Here is an 18,352-nt window from a genome sequence, read left to right on the forward strand (position 1 = left end):
TTTTTGACAGTATTTTTTATTTGATTTTTTTGTATCACGTTGTATTGTTGTCCTCAGGTGGGTAGCTAGCTAAAGTTGGCCCTTTCATAAATTATCCATAGATAGAGATAGGGGTGTGGAGTTCTGGTTTTACTTAATTCCAACATAGTGGCCCACTCATTAGGCTGGATTAGGTGGCCGCCTATGGCAGCAGATTGACGAGGGAGGCATTTTCTGAGCTAAACTGCTAAACATTCTCTCAACCAGCTTCACCTGGAATGCTTTTCCAACCGTCTTGAAGAAGTTCCCACATGCTGAGCACTTGTTGGCTGGCTTTCCTTCACTCTGCAGTCCAACTAATCCCAAGCCACCTCAATTGTTGAGTCCAGGTCATCTGATGCAGCACTCCATCACTCTCCTTCTTGGTAAAATAGCCATTACACAGCCTGGAGGTGTGTTGGGTTATTGTCCTGATGAAAAACAAATGATAGTCCCACTAAGTGCAAACCAGATGGGATGGTGTATCGCTGAAGAATGCTGTGGTAGCCATGCTGGTTAAGTGTGCCTTCAATTCAAAATAAATCACTGACAGTGTCACCAGCAAAGCACCCCCACACCACCTCCTCCATGGTGGGAATCACACAAGCGGGGATCATCCGTTCACCTACTCTGCGTCTCACAAAGACACAGCGGTTGGAACCATATATTTCAAATTTGGACCCATCAGACAAAAGGACAGATTTCCTCTGAGATGCCAGAGGCAAGCTCCTAATGCCTTCCATTTTCCTTGCTAATCATTAGAAAATAAAATGTATGACCTATTATTAATATTATCCTACCAACGGGACATTATGTTTCACCGAGACGTGGCTGAACTAAGAAATGGACAATATAGAGCTGGCGGGATTTTCCATGCACCGGCAGAACAGAGACGCTACAGTTGAAGTCGGATGTTTACATACACCTTGGCCAAATACATTTAAACTCAGTTTCACAATTCCTGACATATAATCCCAGTAAAAAATCCCTGTTTTAGGTCAATTAGGATCACCACTTTCTTAAGAATGTGAAATGTCAGAATGATTTATTTCAGATTTGATTTCTTTCATCACATTCCTAGTGGGTCAGAAGTTTACATACACTCAATTAGTATTTGGTAGCATTGCCTTTAAATTGTTTAACTTGGGTCAAATGTTTTGAGTAGCCTTCCACAAGCTTCCCACAATAAGTTGGGTGAATTTTGGCCCATTCCTCCTGACAGAGCTGGTGTAACTGAGTCAGGCTTGTAGGCCTCCTTGCTCGCACACGCTTTTTCAGTTCTCCCCACAAATGTTCTATAGGTTTGAGGTCAGAGCTTTGTGATGGCCACTCCAATACCTTGACCTTTGCGACCAAGCTTTAACTTCCTGACTGATGTCTTGAGATGTTGCTTCAATATATCCACATACTAAAAGCTAGAGCTGCCGCTTTCAAAGGGCAGGAGACTAATCCGGACGCTTTGTAAGAAATCCCGCTATGCCCTCAGACGAACCATCAAACAAGCAAAGCGTCAATACAGGATTAAGATTGAATCCTACTACACCGGCTCTGCCGCTAGTCGGATGTGGCAGGGCTTGAAAACTATTACGGACTACAAAGGGAAACCCAGAAGGGAAACCCAGACGCGAGCTGCCCAGTGACGCGAGCCTACCAGATGAGCTAAATGTATTTTATGCTCGCATTGAGGCAAGCAACATTGCAGAATGCACGAGAGCACCAGCTGTTCTGGATGACTTTGTGATAACGCTCTCGGTAGCCGATGTGAACAAAACCTTTAAACAGGTCAACATTCAGCCGCTGGGCCAGACGGATCACCAGGACGTGTACTCAAAGCATGAGCGGACCAACTGTCAAGTGCCTTCACTGACATTTTCAACCTCTCCCTGACCAAGTCTGTAATAGCTACATGTTTCAGCAGACCAGCATAGTCCCTGTGCCCAAGGAAGCGAAGGTAATATGCCTAAATGACTACCGCCCCGTGGCACTCATGTCCGTAGCAATGAAGTGCTTTGAAAGGCTGGTCATGGCTCACATCAACAGCCTCCTCCCAGACACTCTAAACCCACTCCAATTCGCATACCGCCCCAACAGATCCACAGATGACGCAATCTCAAATCGCACCTGGACAAAAGGAACACCTATGTGAGAATGCTGTTCATCAACTACAGCTCAGCATTCAACACCGTAGAGCCCATGAAGCTCATCACTAAGCTAAGGACTCTGGGACTAAACTTCTCCCTCTGCAACTGGATCCTGGACTTCCTGACAGGACGCCCCCAGGTGGTAAGAGTAGGAAACAAAACATCTGCCACCCTGATCCTTAACACTGGGGCCCCTCAGTGGTATGTCCCCTCCTGTATTCCCTGTTTACCCACGACTGTGTGGCCAAACACGACTTCATCATTACGTTTTCTGACGACACAACAGTGGTAGGCCTGATCACTGACAACAATAAGACGGCCTATAGAGAGGTCAGAAAACTGGCAGTGTAGTGCCAGGACAACAACCTCTCCCTCAATGTGAGTAAGACAAAGAAGCTGATCGTGGACTACAGGAAAAGGCGGGCCAAACCGCCCCCCATTAACATCAACAGGGCTGTAGTGGAGCGGGTCGAAAGTTTCAAGTTCCTTGGTGTCCACATCACCAACAAACTATCATGGTCCAAACATACCAACACAGTCGTGAAGAGGGCACGACAAAACCTTTTCCCAGATCCTCAAAAGCTTCTACAGCTGCACCATCGAGAGCACTGGTTGCATCACCACCTGGTATGGCAACTGCTTGGCATCTGACCGTAAGGCGCTACAGAGGGTTGTGCGAACGGCCCAGTACATCACTGGGGCTAAGCTTCCTGCCATCCAGGACCTATATAATAGGCGGTGTCAGAGGAAAGTCCATAAAATTGTCAGAGACTCCAGTCACCCAAGTTATAGACTGTTTTCTCTGCTACCGCACGGCAAGCGGTACTGGAGCGCCATGTCTAGGACCAAAAGGCTCATCAACAGCTTCTACACCCCAAGCCATTAGACTGCTGAACAATTCATAAAAATCGCCACTGGATAATTTACATTGACGATGTAGTGCCTTAAACAGCTACGCCACTCGGGAGACCGAATATATATATTTGAAGTACTCACCTCGGGCGATTTGATGCATTCGGAGCTCGATTCCACAAATCCTGGTATTGTCTCTACTCCGTTGGTGAAGTTCAGAAAGTTTAGTCCATTAAACTTTCTTGTGCCATTAACCTCCAGTAGCCTAGCACATTTTCCAAATAAACTAACACTGAAAAGTCTCTCTCATTGAAGACAAGGAGCGGAGTAGGCTACCCATTCCTCGGTCTCGTAGCCGCGTAATGTAGATTAGAACTCTCTAATGTAATGTAATGTAGATTAGAACGTGACTCTGCCGGTCACGTGACATTGTTGGGCTGCAGGCAGCCTCAGTGAGCTCATTGTCTAGGTAACTAGATGGACTGGCTAGTAAGCGGACTGAGGGAAAAAAAGTTAGCAAACTAAAAACTATGCTAGCATCACAGAGCACTTGCTAAATTAGCTTGCTAGCTAACAACGATTCGTCCCTGAACAATGACTCCTACTGGTATGAGGGGTAATGCAGTTCAGGGAGAACAAGTTTACCATCCAGATGCATGTCTGGGTACCCTGCTTAACTTTGAAAATAAGCTGTGTTGGTTTCAGCTGAGCTATAATGTAAACACCTTTAGACATTGATCAGCTTCCAGACTCATTTGCGTAGACTACCTAAATAACATTGAATAATTGATGGCATGATGTTGAAACAATGACGTTGATTCAAACATACCATTTTACTATCAACATTGAAACAATGTCAAATAAATGTCTAGTCAAATATGAAATACAACACAATTTCAGCCATCCAATATACAGTACATTGAATATAGGATGAAAAATATGCTTTTTAATGCAATTTCAACATATACATAGTTATAATGATTATTTGAAATTAGATTTATGTAAAAACCTTAGTCGGATTTTAATTTACTGTAAATTGACATTTTACCCTAATGTCAATGTTTACAACGCTGGTTGAAATTAGATTTTTTTTTAAACGTGCTCAATGGGAAGTCTGTCTTCTGCACTATTATTTTCACAATCCATTTGAAATTTGTTGAATAGTTTTAATCTATCCAGTCCCTGTCCCAGCTGTGTTTTCAATACCCTCATACACTAGCCTACTCTGTCTGGCTTTGCCTCCCTCCATCCAGCTGAAAAGGGTAACGCTGCAACTGCTCATTATATGAGGGAATTATTCAATGTATGGGGGTCGATGTAATACATAATATAGAAGTAGTCTAAAACAAATTGTGTGCATGGGTTTGTGTGTGTGGTGTCATTGGTCATTTATGTGGTCTGGGAGCAGAGTGGGCTTTGTGAACCGCCTGGAATGTGTCAGCAGTTGGGCTCTAATGAGTTTATCAGTGGCATTGTGCTGCTACATTACAAATGGCTGCCTTAATGAACCTTCCTAAACAGACAACTAGCTCGAGGTCTACACTTCCAACATTGTCAAGATGAGGTTTCAAATGGTTCTCTTGACTTTATCCATCTGCTTTGGTGCCATTTCATCGTCTCCCTCCATGTCCAACCCTCCGCCCTCGAACTTGAAGAGAAAGACAGGCTGTTTAAAAATGAGTAACTGTAGATGCATCATGAAGGACGGCTCAGGGGTGATAAACCTGGTAGCCATGGCGGATTCAGACGGATTCTTGGGACACCTAAAGCCTGTGCCCTCGGAGAACGCACCGCCAAATGCAGAAATCCTCCTCTCCTTCAGCCCCTGTCAACCGTTCTCTGAGCCAGAGGACCTCGCAGGGACAGACTGCACAGATGTGGCTGCCTGTTTGACAGTCAGGTATGTACTTTTTTGTTAAAATCTTAATAGCTAAAAAAAAAATACAAAAATAAATAACTAGTAGTGGCAGTCTTTTGTGTTGGTCAATATTACATTCTGTGAAGCATCCATATAGGCCTAAGTATTTACAAAGGTTCCCAAAGATTAATCAAATTATTCATTTACTGAGCAGGTTTTACAGAAATAACAGATACATCAGTCATTACATAAACTATGGGAGACATGAGGGCAACGAATTCCATTACAACAACAGCTTGCAGACACTGTCTGTTTCATATTCTGGTAAGCAGAAGTATAAATCAGAAGTGTCATTATTATTCTGGTCCGTGCGCTCAACATTGATATCACCTTTCCCTTTCTCAAGTCCTAGAGTACACCCAGCCCCTGACAGTAGTACACTACCGCTGTAGTCCCAACATATCCACTTCCTTCGCCCTACACTTTAATGGAGACATTCCCCTGCAAATCTGGGTGGAGAGTCCCTGTGCCTGTCCAAACGCCTGTGCCCTGGGGGACGTGGGTCCTGGCACCATCTTCCTCATCATCCTCTCCCTCAGCGCCACTGCCTACTTTATCCTGGGTAAATAGTGTATCCACATATAGATACAGACTGGTGACAGCAGGTGCCTTACTATATTACCGTGTGCCCTCTTGAGCCCCTTCTAACCTCTCCTCTGTGCTCCTTCCCTCTCCTCTGTGCTCCTTCCTACAGGGTCCTGTGCTCTGCGGCCATTCAGGGCAGGCAGTGGAGTGCAGATCGCTCCAGAGGAAAGTCTGTGGTGCATGCTCTGTTACATGTTCACTGAACGCAGAGGGGGTAGGAGGAGGAGATACATCTCCCTGCGAGAGGAAACCCTGTGAAGCATGGGATATCGGATAAATGGGGAATGAGAAAGTGGAAGATGACAAAGCTACTGCATATGAAATGACACTGAGGGAAACTTGGGCTTGAGATCGATTATATTTCCAGTGACGTGACTGATATACATGCAGGAGACATTATTTTCTGTATGTTTATGAGTGGGGTTAATAGTAGTGGGATAGCATTGAACAGCATAACTAACAACCAGACTAACATTTTAAAACAAAGTTATTGCTCCATTTAGTTTAATAAAGATTGAAAACAGAAGTAGAGAAAAAAAAAAAATCAAATTAATTTTTATTGTTCATGAAACGTTTAGGGAGGATCACAAAACTAGACTGTTAATTTAAATTTATTTTATTTAATTTATGTTAATTTAAAAATCTAGCATACATGTGCATTTGTTAAAATTACAATCTAAGATTAATAGAAAATGTAACAAGATTAGACAAAATGCTAATTTATGTGTAAGGACACTGGGGTCGTGTGTATAGCTTAAACCCCTCTTCAAACACAGGAAAGAAGAAAAAAAAAAGAAAGAAAACAAATTCAATCTAAAGTGCTGTCGCAATGAACGTCACACATCACCTGAGACCATTCAATGTAAACCCAGCTGTGGTCAATATTAGCCCATGTGAGAACTGATATTTTGTACATAATGCACAGCAATAAATACAGAATCTCATTTAAGACATTCATAGGCAGACAACTGACAGATACTATTTATCAGCACATTGCAAAATGTTAACTCTGAACAAGTGTATCAAACCTCAGATAATTCAGTCCATAACAACAGCTCTATTAGTCACATATGATAGAAAAAAGTATATCCCAGTTTACATTCAGATATGTAGGAAAACCATTTGTTCTGTATTTTTCAACATCATTGAGAATGTGATTCTATAAAAAACAATAAACAGGGAACCTCTGTAGTGCTTGATCAATTCCATTTAAAAAAATCTAACAAACCAGCAAGCTGATTGGAAAAACAAACAAATGATGAATGATCCTTCATAAGATGTTTGAAGACATCTGCCAGTGTAAACGACTGCTGAATAGGTATTGTCAAGTCTGACCCCTAGCTTCTTAACCCTTTGGTGTTTGCAGATCAGAGAGAATCAGACAGCACCAAATAGCCATCTAATGGGTTTAGAACTTATAGCATATAAAACTTCCCCCATATTACTACACCTACCCAGTTCCTTGAGATTTGTAAACACTAAAAATGACAGGCTAGGACCTACCAGTTTGGGGACATGATTGAAGATGAGAGACTGATCCCTCAACAGGCCATTTCTTCACAAGGGGGCGCCAGAGTACTACAATCTAAATGGGATTGAAACCAGTCAGACCAGTGCTGAGAACTTTCCCTCTTCTCCATCACCAGCTCTCCTCCAATAGTGACTAGCACTGTCATCACAGAGATGATCTGGTGCTTTGGGTCATGTATGAGAAAAATACATTCTAAAGTAGCGCATACAATGTGTATTGGATATTATCTTTACAGTATTACATTTGTCCGATCGTTATTTTTCAATATTTGTGGAAAGGCTGAGGATAGAGAAATGCATGATGTCACTTCCTGATCAACAGGACAAGAAATTTACCATGGAAACAAAGATACTGTAACAACATACAGCTGAAATGAGTTCAGACTTAAGCCACATCTTCTGGGGATACAACACATTAGAAATAAAGTGCAAAATGACCAGACAAAAACAGTTTACAATCAATCAGACCCCATAGGGTAAACAGATCCACAACTAAACATGAAAACTGTGCGGTACAGTCCTCCTCTCATGGCAACCAGCTCAGCTGGTGCTCCAGGATGACTACCATATGTTTCTGGAGTTAGTCCACAAGCTTGACCACAGAGGCCTCAACTTAAACTCACATCTTCACCAGTCCTAATGGCTCTCAATCACAACTGGCTCATAGACACCGGCGGACACCCTGAAAGAATGAAAAGTAGGAGAGTAAGAGGTGTGTGTGTGTGTGTGTGTGTGTGTGTGTGTGTGTGTGTGTGTGTGTGTGTGTGTGTGTGTGTTCTCACCTGTTTCCAAGCTGTAGCTCATTCAGGGAAGTGGTCCCGTCTCTACTGACAAACAGTCGCAGGTTACTGTCTGAAGAGGAAACAATCACACCAAGAGAGAACCAAATGAAACACAGTACAATGGAGGAAGTTATGTACAAAAGAGATTGCAAAAATGTGCTGGACAAGTGAAAGGGCAGGCGTCATACCTTCAGTGTTACTTATGTCACCAAAGTTCTGGCTCTGGACGATCTTTTCAACTATATCGTCAGCATCGATGCGGGTGTCATTCACCCAGGAGGGATGGCTCTCCACAGAATCCTGCTTCCTCCTGTCACAGGGTGGAGGGGAAAGGCCCAGTCATTCAACAGCAAGGTGACAAACAGCAGATACAAAGAACAATATCAGTAGTGTTTCACTGATGGATTGGAGTGTTTCATAGGATTGTGAAAACAGACACATTGGGCTAAACACATCTGGTGGGTGGGAGATAGGTCTTGCCTGGGGGGTCTGTTGGATGGCAGGATGGGCCGTGGGGGGCGAGGGGGTCTCTCTGGCCGGCAGATGTCGCTTTCCCTCTCTGGGGGGGTGTCTACGGTCACACTCAGGCCCCCAGAGGTGCTGCTTCCTGTGGAGGTGTTCCTCCGGTGTGTGAGATCAGACATACTGGAGGAGCAGGAGTGCTCTGTGCTGTAGCCTGGGGAACAAGAGTTTACATTACTGTCATTGGTGAAATTACAGTAACAAAGAAATATGACCTATGGAGAGGGAAGATGGGGAACAGGAACACACACCTGAGATCTTGCTCAGCTGGCTGGCGTAGCTGGAGTTGCGAGAGTGGCCCGACTGGAACACTTCTCCTGGGCTGGCCATCTGGGTCTGGTCTGGCTCCTCTGGAAGTCCTGACATCAACCAGAACCACACCTCAATTAGTCAGTCCCTCACCATGTCTCCCAGACCTGGGTTAACTGTTTAGTGTTGATGAGATAAATCATAAAACACCCACAGTTACCAGCTTTAAATCGGATCCTTCTTGCATGTCATACCTGAGCTGATGACAGAGGGCCTGGGCTTCATGGACCGGCCCAAAGAAGGGGGACGGTTAGGGGTTCCAGTGCCCTCACCCTTGCAGTCTAGCTGCAGGGTATGGTCCTGGCCTGAGATCGAGATGGACTTGGCTGTGCTGGGGGCGCTGCAAAAAACATGACTGTTCAGTCCACATGTTATACTGTGGGAAAAGTGGCAACAGCATCAGGTTTACTAAATGTATGATGCTGAATGACAGATAAGAGATTTGAGCATCTATCAGGTCACTCACGTTTTAAAGCACGGATCTCCAGAGAGGAGGGTCATCCCGATAGTCACCTTCAGAGAAGATCCAGACAAAGACAACTTTTATTACAATATAAAAAGTCAAAAAAAGACTGAGTCATGTTTGCAGTAGCTATATCAAAAGTTCTGCTGAGGTGCTGGGCCTCAACAGCTCTGTGTGATCAGTTGTCATGTGTCACAAGTGGTCCAGAGCACCACCAATATCCAGGGCATTTGTATGCAATTCTGGTATTTCATGTCACAACAAAACGTCATATCAGTTAGCAAACATTGTTTATAAATATTTTTTAATAGGTTTATCTAATAAAGCATACGTGGTTGCTTTCCGATTGCATTGTTGCTTTGGTCAATTTTTATTGAATAAGACCGCTCAAAAATGCAGCAGTTTCAGCATTGCTCTGTGCTTTGTGTGGTGGAGAGGCAGACAGAGAAACTACAGAGCATAGGTATCGTTGGCACAGAGTGCTGTCACTCATGGGGTCACTACATCCCCGCAGCAACTGCTGGGAGAGCTAGCCAGCAAAAGCCCTTCTTCGGTGCCCAGGGTTCTGGTCTAGAAGCACAGTTCCAACTACTCCTACAGTTTTGCTTCGATACTGAAGTTTAACTGACGCCCGGAAAAAGAAAATTTCCATAGATGGAAGTCAGATATGAAAATTCTTAAGACACTATAGTCATCACCTCTTTGCACAAAACATTCATTGAATTATTCAAATAATTGTCGCCTTGGACGTTTATTCGAATTTTTTAAATCACACACAATTACAATTTTATATTCATCCAATGTCTGCCATGTTTTTGGATAACGTGATTCCGTCGTCGCTGCTTGTGCTCGCCCAAGAAAGCTCATTGTCTTTAGCAACAGATAAATCAACATCTTATGCCTGCCAACTTTGATTGGACTGATGTGTCAACTTCATAGCTAGCTAGTTCCTTACCACGCACTGTTAAACACGTCTTCAAGCTAGCTAGCTTAACTAGTTTAAACATGGAACTGTAACTGTGCAATTTAAGCAGCGAGGGAATAGCGTCATAAACGTTGCATATTGTTAACCAGACCCCTTTATAATAGGCAGGCAGATGCACGCAATGTCGCAATATTGCAGACCAATTACTAGCTAGTTTACTCTACAAAAGTATGCTCGACTACCGTTGTCTTCCGGGTAATAAGAGCTAAAGATATGGGAAGTAGCCATAACCCAAATTTAGAACATTTGTGTGTGGCTCAAAACAACATTTCTGGGATTGGTTATTAGTTAATTCAATGTGTAGCCAGTGGAGTGGACTGTTTTCAATGCATATCAGCTTTGTTGATTGAGTTTTCCCCACCACCATTTTCATGTTAAAACCACCACTGTGGGTGATCAGAAGGATGATTTCCTTTACCACTCAATATAAACGATTTACCGAACAAAAATATAAAACGCAACATGTGAAGTGTTATTCCCATGTTTCATGAGCTGAAATAAAAATTCCCATAAATGTTCTATGTGCACAAAAAGCTCTCTCTCAAATGTTGTAAACCAATTTGTGTACATCCATGTCAATGAGCACTTTGCCAAGATAATCCATCCACCTGACAGATGTGGCATATCAGGAAGCTGATTAAACAGCATGATCGTGACACAGGTGCACCTTATGCTGGAGACAAAAGGCCACTAAAATGTGCAGTTTTGTCACACAACACAATGCCACAAGTTGAGGGAGCGTGGAATTGTCATGCTGGCTGCAGGAATGTCCACCAAAGCTGTTTCCAGATAATTTAATGTTAATTTCTCTACCATAAACCGCATCCAATGTTGTTTTAGAGAATTTTGCACCCGCAGACCACATGTAACCACGCCAGCCCAGGACCTCCATATCTGGCTTCTTCACCTGCAGGATGGTCTGAGACCAACCACCCAGACAGCTGATGAAACTGAGGAGTATTTCTGTCTGCAATAAAGCCTTTTGTGGGGAAAAACTCATTCTGATTGGCTGGGCCTGGCTCCCCAGTGGGGAGTTCAGTATATATTAGTTGTTCTGTTCAACCAAACCCAACCCTGAAAAAGTCCCGAGGTCAACAGTCAATTCCTGTCCACCCAAGCTTACCTTCAGTATGGAGTTGTCCTGTCTGGTATTCTTGGTGTCGTATCCCTCCAGTAGACAACAGCGGACTGCAGAGCCTGAGCCAGCGAACTCTGCCATGTTTAGGTCAGTAAAACCCAGCTGAGGGAGAGCAACAGTTACATTAAAGGTAGACTCAGCGATATGACGTAGATAAAGAAATTAAACAGCATTGTGCGTCAAACTAAGAGTGTTGAAGAGTGAGGGTCCATTTCTCCGCTGTTTTGTTGCCCTGGCCACCAGCGTGAAGCAATCCCGTGAACAGGAGCCGATACTGTGTGAGGGCAAGGTCTAGCGTCTCGCTCATCTCAATATCTGCGGTGCTGCTTGTGGCAACGTCATTTCGCTGAGTCTACCTTAAAGTACAGTAGTTTTAAACCTTCATATACTGTGACATACATGTAGCCATCTGGATGTAGAGACAGACTGTATATGCTCCAGACACTTAGCCCTACTGTTTCTCATTTTAGTGTCAGGTTATCCAAGAGATGACTCTCATTTCCTTTTCTCCAGGTTTTATTTCATCGAAGCTACTGTTTACAGATGTGTGTATTTAAGGAAGCCTACTTCCAAAGAGGAAAGGGGTTATATTTAGCTTAAGGAAATCCAGAAGCAGAACGTGAGAAAACACAGGAAGGGTCCCTGGCAACCTGAGTGTGCATTCTCTGTAAACTTTCCCCATCTAACATGGTATAGTTTACATATGCTTATACAGGAGTGCCAAAGTTGTTGCTTGTGTTTGTAGAAGTTGGGTGACTAATGTTCCTGTTTAAATGGAGTAACGGGAGTGTTTTTGTGTGTTGACATCAGGCTACAGTAAATTGTTTAAATGGGTTTATGGATATAGGATGGAGTGCTCAGGAGGAGTGGGCTCTTACCTTTGAATACGTTTTTCCTCCTTTGAGTTCCTGTAGAGAAAACAGGAAGAGGGAGATGACTCCTGAGGACTTTGACAGTCAGGCATGCAGTGGAGAGTGTGTGTTTAGCACTGCTCTACCATCAGATTATAGAGGCTACAGTTAGGGGGTGTTAATTGTACATGGAAAGATGCATAATCCATTATTACATGCAGGAAACTGTAGCCCTGGATGTTCACAGAGATAACAGCATAGAGCTGTGTGTTGGTAAGAGAGAGGTCTCCAATCAGTCAACACAGACCTTCCGCACAGAAACCCGACAGATCGAGGGATCCAGCACTCCAGTTGTGGGGTTGGCACTCATTTTACACAAAAAGGTGAACCTCTTCTTCCATCGAACACAGTTCTCCTGAACCTCCACTCTGTGTGACAAGAGGACAGGGATCAACAATGGGATGGCACTACAGCACAGATGCATCAATCTCAATTTTTTTTAAAGGAATTGGTTAACACGTCTGTTATTAGTGTCAAGAGAAATCTAAAGTGGAGAGTGAATGACAGCCATTACTGTTTGAGTGATCTCAAAAAAAGAAGTCACTAATTCAACGTAGCAAATGACATCTCTTGTGCATTTGGCCTCTCTTCAATGTCTTGCTCCAATTTTAGAGAAAGTAAACTTGTTGTCGAGGAAAACGGCGAACAATAATCTACAGGCTTCTGTAAAAAATAAAGTTGATGTAATTAGGCCAGTGCCTGACGTCACCCTGTCCACCCATACAGTGAGGAAAATGGATGAGAATACAGAGTGGTTGGCATAAAACATTCCTGGTGATAATCTACTTCCCATGTTAACACGCTTTAAACCCTCCTTCTCCCAACTGGACAGATGGACTGAGTGCAAGCTTTGACAGTACGACAGTCATGCATCGGCATGGACCCAGTATCCAGCCACTCAGAATGCACAGAATAAACTCTAGTGAATTCAGTGCTTAATGTGGAATATGGAAATAATAAATAACTTGCAGAGCAAGAGGAGCTAAATGTATAGAGCTAGATATGCATGACCCATCATCTTCAATGCAAACACACAGCCATGGTGGACAGATCGGCCGGATTACTGTAGTGTATACCACCACCTAGGAGTGCTCAAACAATCAGGTATTACCGGACTGCAGTCAACTACACCAGAGGATACCCAGTGAAACATAACTATCCTTTAAAATCAGGCAAAACCCAAACACGCTCTACAAGTGAGAAGGCATAAATGCAGCAGGCTTCCTGAGCGGTTGATCCAACAGAGACGTAAAGTGCCTTCAGGAAGAATTCCCTTTACTTTTCCACGTTTTGTTGTGTTACAGCCTGTATTTAAAATAGTTTAATTGAGATTTTGTGTCACTGATTTACACACAATACCCCACAACGTCATAGAGGAATTTGTAAGGATTGACCGAGGCAAGAAGACCTCTCGAGCCAGGTAAGGTGTGGAAGCCAGACGTGCTAGCTGAGGCACCCCCGGTTCCATCGGCGACTGCATCCGGACCAGACATCACCAGCCAAAACAAAAAAACAAAAACTCCCAGATGCTTCCATTAGTGGTGTCAGCATTCTGTAAGGATCAACACTGGAGACGAGAAGCAGGTACAGGGAGTGAACATTTAATAAACAACGGACAGGATACAGAACAGGAACAGCGCCTGGACAGGGGAAAAATAACGACATCAACGACAATGCTGACACGGGGAACCAACTGAGGAACAGACAGATAAAGACGAGGCAATGAACAAAGTAAAAGGAGTCCAGGTGAGACCAATATTGTGCAGCTGTGCGTAAGGATGGTGACAGGTCGCGTAATGAAGGGCAGCCTGGCACCCTCAAGTTCTGGAGTAAGAATGTGATGTAGACAGGTGTAGACCTTTCTGTGAAATGCTTACTTACAAGCCCTAAACCAACAATGCAGTTAAAGAAAAATATGTAAGAAAAATATTTACTAAATAAACTAAATGGGAAAAAAAGAGCTACAATAAAATAAGGCTACATACAGGGTTACCGGTATCGAGTACCACTGTTTATATTTTCAAGCATGGTGGTGGCTGCATCATGTTATGGGTATGCTTGTCATCGGAAAGGGAGGTTTTTGAAGATAAAAAGAAACGGAATACAGCTATAAGTGCAGGCAAAATCCTAGAGGAAAACCTGGTTCAGTTGGTTTTCAGACACTGGGAGATGAATTCACCTTTCAGCAGGACAATAACCTAAAACACACGGGCCAAATCTACACCGGAATTGCTTACCAAGACAACATTGAATGTTCCTGAGTGGCCTAGTTACAGTTTTGACTTAAAATCATCTTGAAAAATCTATGGCAAGGCTGTCTAGCAATGAGCAACAATCAACGACAGAGCTTGAAGATTTTTTAAAAGAATAAATGGGCAAATATTGTACAATCCAGATGTGCAAAGCTCTTAAAGACTTACAGCTGTAATCGCCACCAAAGGTGCTTCTACAAAGTATTGACTCAGGGGTATTTCTTCATTTAATTTTCAATTAAATTTGCTAAAATTTCTAAAAAAGTTTTCACTTATGGGGTGTTGCGTGTAGATCCGTGAGAAGAAAAAAAAGATTTAATACATTTTGAATTAAGACTAACAACAAAATGTGGAATAAGTCAAGGGGTATGAATACTTTCTGAAGGCACTGTACCTAAGAGTGACCATCACTGTTCTGAAATAAGCACAGGGGAGTACTACAGTCCCTTTGGTCAAGCAACAGAAAATAAACTCACTGCCATTAAGGTTGGGTGTTGTGCAAAGAGGAAGAATTTGCCCTGTGTACAGTGGTCAGATAGCACATGGTCCCTAACCAGCTGACACATTTGATTAACTATAGAGCTGCAGAGGGGCTTCAGTATAGTGGTGGGTAGTTGTTGGCTCCTTGCAGGGCACAGGGCCAAGGCACGTGTTCCTACTCCATGCCATGTAAGGGAGTGGCGTCATAGGATCATCTGCCCAAAGAAAAGTTCCAGGTGAGCCACATGTAATCCCTACAGTACCTCTACATCAGGGACAGCATGTCCCCAACTGCACATATGGCTTTTATGATGCAGACCCCGAGTATCAATTCCACACTTTAGGCATACTATCTGAAGTCACATGACTGACAGTGACACTTTATACACTGCTTGACTAGTACATGGCTGTCCCCTCTGCATTGACACATGGCTAAAATGCAAGAGATGTGATCCAGCCTTCCACATAATGAATATATAGCACTGTTGAAGTTAATAAAATCCTTCCCTTCTCTAGTATGAGTGTCAGTTCCACAAAAACTGAACCCCACCACAGCAAGCATTTAGATTTACACTAGGAACCATCATCGTGCGGTGAAACATCGGAAGTCATACATTTTCAATGGAAGGAAAGCGAGAGAAGAGGGGGCGGGGAGACCGGTAAAAGCGATGCGAGCATGGGTAAGGGAGCCGAGTAGGTCGGGACTAAAGTTGGAGAAAGCTGAACTTTATTTACAGTTGAAGTCGGAAGTTTACATACACTTAGGTTGAAGTCATTAAAACTCATTTTTCAACCACTCCACAAATTGATTGTTAATAAACTATAGTTTTGGCAAGTCGGTTAGGACATCTACTTTGTGCATGACACAAGTAACTTTTCCAACAATTGTTTACAGACAGATTATTTCAAATATAACTCACTGTATCACAATTCCAGCGGGTCAGAAGTGTCCATACACTAAGTTGACTGTGCATTTAAACAGCTTGGAAGATTCCAGAAAATGTCATGGCTTTAGAAGCTTCTGATAGGCTAATTTACATTATTTGAGTCAAATGGAGGTGTACCTGTGTATGTATTTCAAGGCCTACCTTCAAACTCAGTGCCTCTTTGCTTGACATCATGGGAAAATCTAAAGAAAATCAGCCAAGACATCAGAAAACATTTCCAAAAGCCTGAAGGTACCACGGTCATCTGTACAAACAATAGCACGCAAGTATAAACACCATGGGACCACGCAGCCATCATACCACTCAGGAAGGAGACGCGTTCTGTCTCCTAGAGATGAACGTACTTTGGTGTGAAAAGTGCAAATCAATCTCAGAACAACAGCAAAGAATCTTGTGAAGATGCTGGAGGAAACAGGTACAAAAGTATCTATATCCACAGTAAAACAAGTCCTATATCGACATAACCTGAAAGGACGCTCAGCAAGGAAGAAGCCACTGCTCCAAAACCCCATAAAAAAGCCAGACTACGGTTTGCAACTGCACATGGAGACAAAGATATGACTTTTTGGAGAAATGTCCTCTGGTCTGATAAAACAAAAATAGAACTGCTTGGCCATAATGACCTTTGTTAAGTTTGGAGGAAAAAGGGGGAGGCTTGCAAGCCGTTGAACACCATCCCAACTGTGAAGCACAGGGGTGGCAGCATCATGTTGTGGTGGTGCTTTGTTGCAGGAGGGACTGGTGCACTTCACAAAATAGATGGCATCATGTGGAAGGAAAAGTATGTGGATATATTGAAGCAACATCTCAAGACATCAGTCAGGAAGTTAAAGCTTGGTTGCAAATGGGTCTTCCAAATGGACAATGACCCCAAGCATGCTTCCAAAGTTGTGGCAAAATGGCTTAAGGACAACAAAGTTAAGGTTTTGGAGTGGCCATCACAAATCCCTGACCTCAAACTTATAGAAAATTTGTGGGCAGAAATGAAAAAGTGTGTGCGTGCAAGGAGACCCTACAAACCTTACTCAGTTACACCAGCTCTGTTAGGAGGAATGGGCCAAAATTCACCCAATTTATTGTGGGAAGGTTGTGGAAGGCTACCCAAAACGTTTGACCCAAATGAAACAATTTAAAGGCAATGCTACCAAATACTAATTGAATGTATGTAAACTTCTGACCCACTGGGAATATGATGAAAGAAATAAAGGCTAAAATAAATAATTCTCTACTATTATTCTGACATTTCACATTATTGAAATAAGGTGGTGATCCTAACTGACTAAGACAGGGAATGTCTACTAAGATTAAATGTCAGGAATTGTGGAAAAACTGAGTTTAAATGTATTTGGGTAAGGTGTATGTAAACTTCCGACTTCAACTGTAAATCATCTGCGATATTGCGACGGGAGTGACCAATCGAAGCTCCTACTGGATTGGCTGACAATGGCGAGGCTAGCGTTGCTAGGCGAGTGCCACTTGTATAGCGTTAACGGACAGTTATGGATCAGCGCAAACTGGTGGCAGCTGCTGCTAACACTCCCCACCCATTATATTTTTGCAACTCTCACCAACACTGCACATCCAGTAACACTTTTTCCTCCCTTCTCAGTCTCTCTTTTCTTTTTATGCATCTCTCACTTTAGGTCAGGAACGACTGAAACCCAGCTATGGTGCGTTAAGCCAATTGGCCAAATAAAATAGTTGTTTACTAGAGGAACTTAAAAAACAAGTCATAACTCCACTACTGCTGCTTTGTATTACAAAAACAGATTCCAGCTATTTGATTGGCTACAAACCTTTAGTAATAGTACGCCTACACAAACTCCAACAAAATTGCATGACTATAAACATTCGGTCATACTTAAAATGTCTAACATACATGAGTTCCCCATTTCCTCTCTCAATGACTCATCTTGTACATTCTATAAATGTTTTAAAACACTTTTTATGCAAGTATTTTTGCTCACTACCATTTTAGATTTTTCAACTCTAATAGATTCTTTATATAGTCGTCCCTTCATGTTTTGCCTTGGTCCTTAATGCTGTGCCACACACACACACACTTGTTTAGCTCTTATCAGGAGCGCCACACTAATCACTGCCCCCCTTTGGTCTGTCTCTGAAAACGTTCTCAGCCACATTCCACATACCAGATGGCTTTATTCAACCACCATGGCAACCACACGCCTCAAATCCCCAACTACAGCGTTCATTCAAAATGAGAGTGAAAGAGCTAGAGCACTGAGGAGAGAGACATGGGGGGAGGGGGTCTGGAGACAACACTTAACAACCAAACTCATTGTAACAGCGGTATCTGAGACATTCTCAGAGTCAGTTCACAGATACAGAAGGCCACAATGTCACAGGGAGTAATCAACAGGGATCTCACCAAGGAAACGCAACGCAACACACAACGCACTGAGAAAACAAGGGGAGATATACAATATCTGAACAATGTTGAAAGACAATCCTCATTGGAGGCCAGCCCAGTTCTCAACACCAGCATGACCGGTTACATC

At 43.1% G+C, this 18,352-nt stretch overlaps 2 protein-coding genes and 1 long non-coding RNA gene across 3 annotated transcripts in view; 1 reads left to right on the forward strand and 2 right to left on the reverse strand.

The window, feature by feature from the left end:
• LOC149979621 (uncharacterized) lies at positions 1-3,496 on the reverse strand. Its single transcript, XR_016484554.1, has 2 exons — positions 3,156-3,496; positions 1-449 (listed from the first exon to the last, which is right to left on the reverse strand). It is a non-coding gene; the product is annotated as an uncharacterized LOC149979621 (long non-coding RNA).
• Positions 3,463-6,297, forward strand: LOC110535887 (uncharacterized). Its single transcript, XM_021621243.3, has 4 exons — positions 3,463-4,911; positions 5,084-5,193; positions 5,276-5,491; positions 5,624-6,297. Exons 1-4 carry the CDS (start codon positions 4,571-4,573, stop codon positions 5,770-5,772), a joined length of 816 nt encoding a protein of 271 aa, XP_021476918.2. The 5' UTR covers positions 3,463-4,570; the 3' UTR covers positions 5,773-6,297.
• eeig1a (estrogen-induced osteoclastogenesis regulator 1a) overlaps positions 6,042-18,352 on the reverse strand; it is a 22,332-nt gene continuing 10,021 nt past the window's right edge. The window contains exons 3-12 of the mRNA XM_021621242.3: positions 12,402-12,522; positions 12,122-12,151; positions 11,229-11,345; positions 9,124-9,170; positions 8,852-8,997; positions 8,600-8,707; positions 8,307-8,502; positions 8,015-8,136; positions 7,827-7,896; positions 6,042-7,726 (exon numbers count right to left, since the gene is read on the reverse strand). Coding sequence (XP_021476917.1) covers positions 7,681-7,726; positions 7,827-7,896; positions 8,015-8,136; positions 8,307-8,502; positions 8,600-8,707; positions 8,852-8,997; positions 9,124-9,170; positions 11,229-11,345; positions 12,122-12,151; positions 12,402-12,522 — 1,003 coding nt within the window. The 3' untranslated portion in view covers positions 6,042-7,680. The remainder of the gene's footprint in view (positions 7,727-7,826; positions 7,897-8,014; positions 8,137-8,306; positions 8,503-8,599; positions 8,708-8,851; positions 8,998-9,123; positions 9,171-11,228; positions 11,346-12,121; positions 12,152-12,401; positions 12,523-18,352) is intronic.

The sequence above is a fragment of the Oncorhynchus mykiss genome, chromosome 11 (assembly GCF_057628025.1).
Source record: "Oncorhynchus mykiss isolate SJ-2025 chromosome 11, ASM5762802v1, whole genome shotgun sequence".
Classification (NCBI taxonomy): domain Eukaryota; kingdom Metazoa; phylum Chordata; class Actinopteri; order Salmoniformes; family Salmonidae; genus Oncorhynchus; species Oncorhynchus mykiss.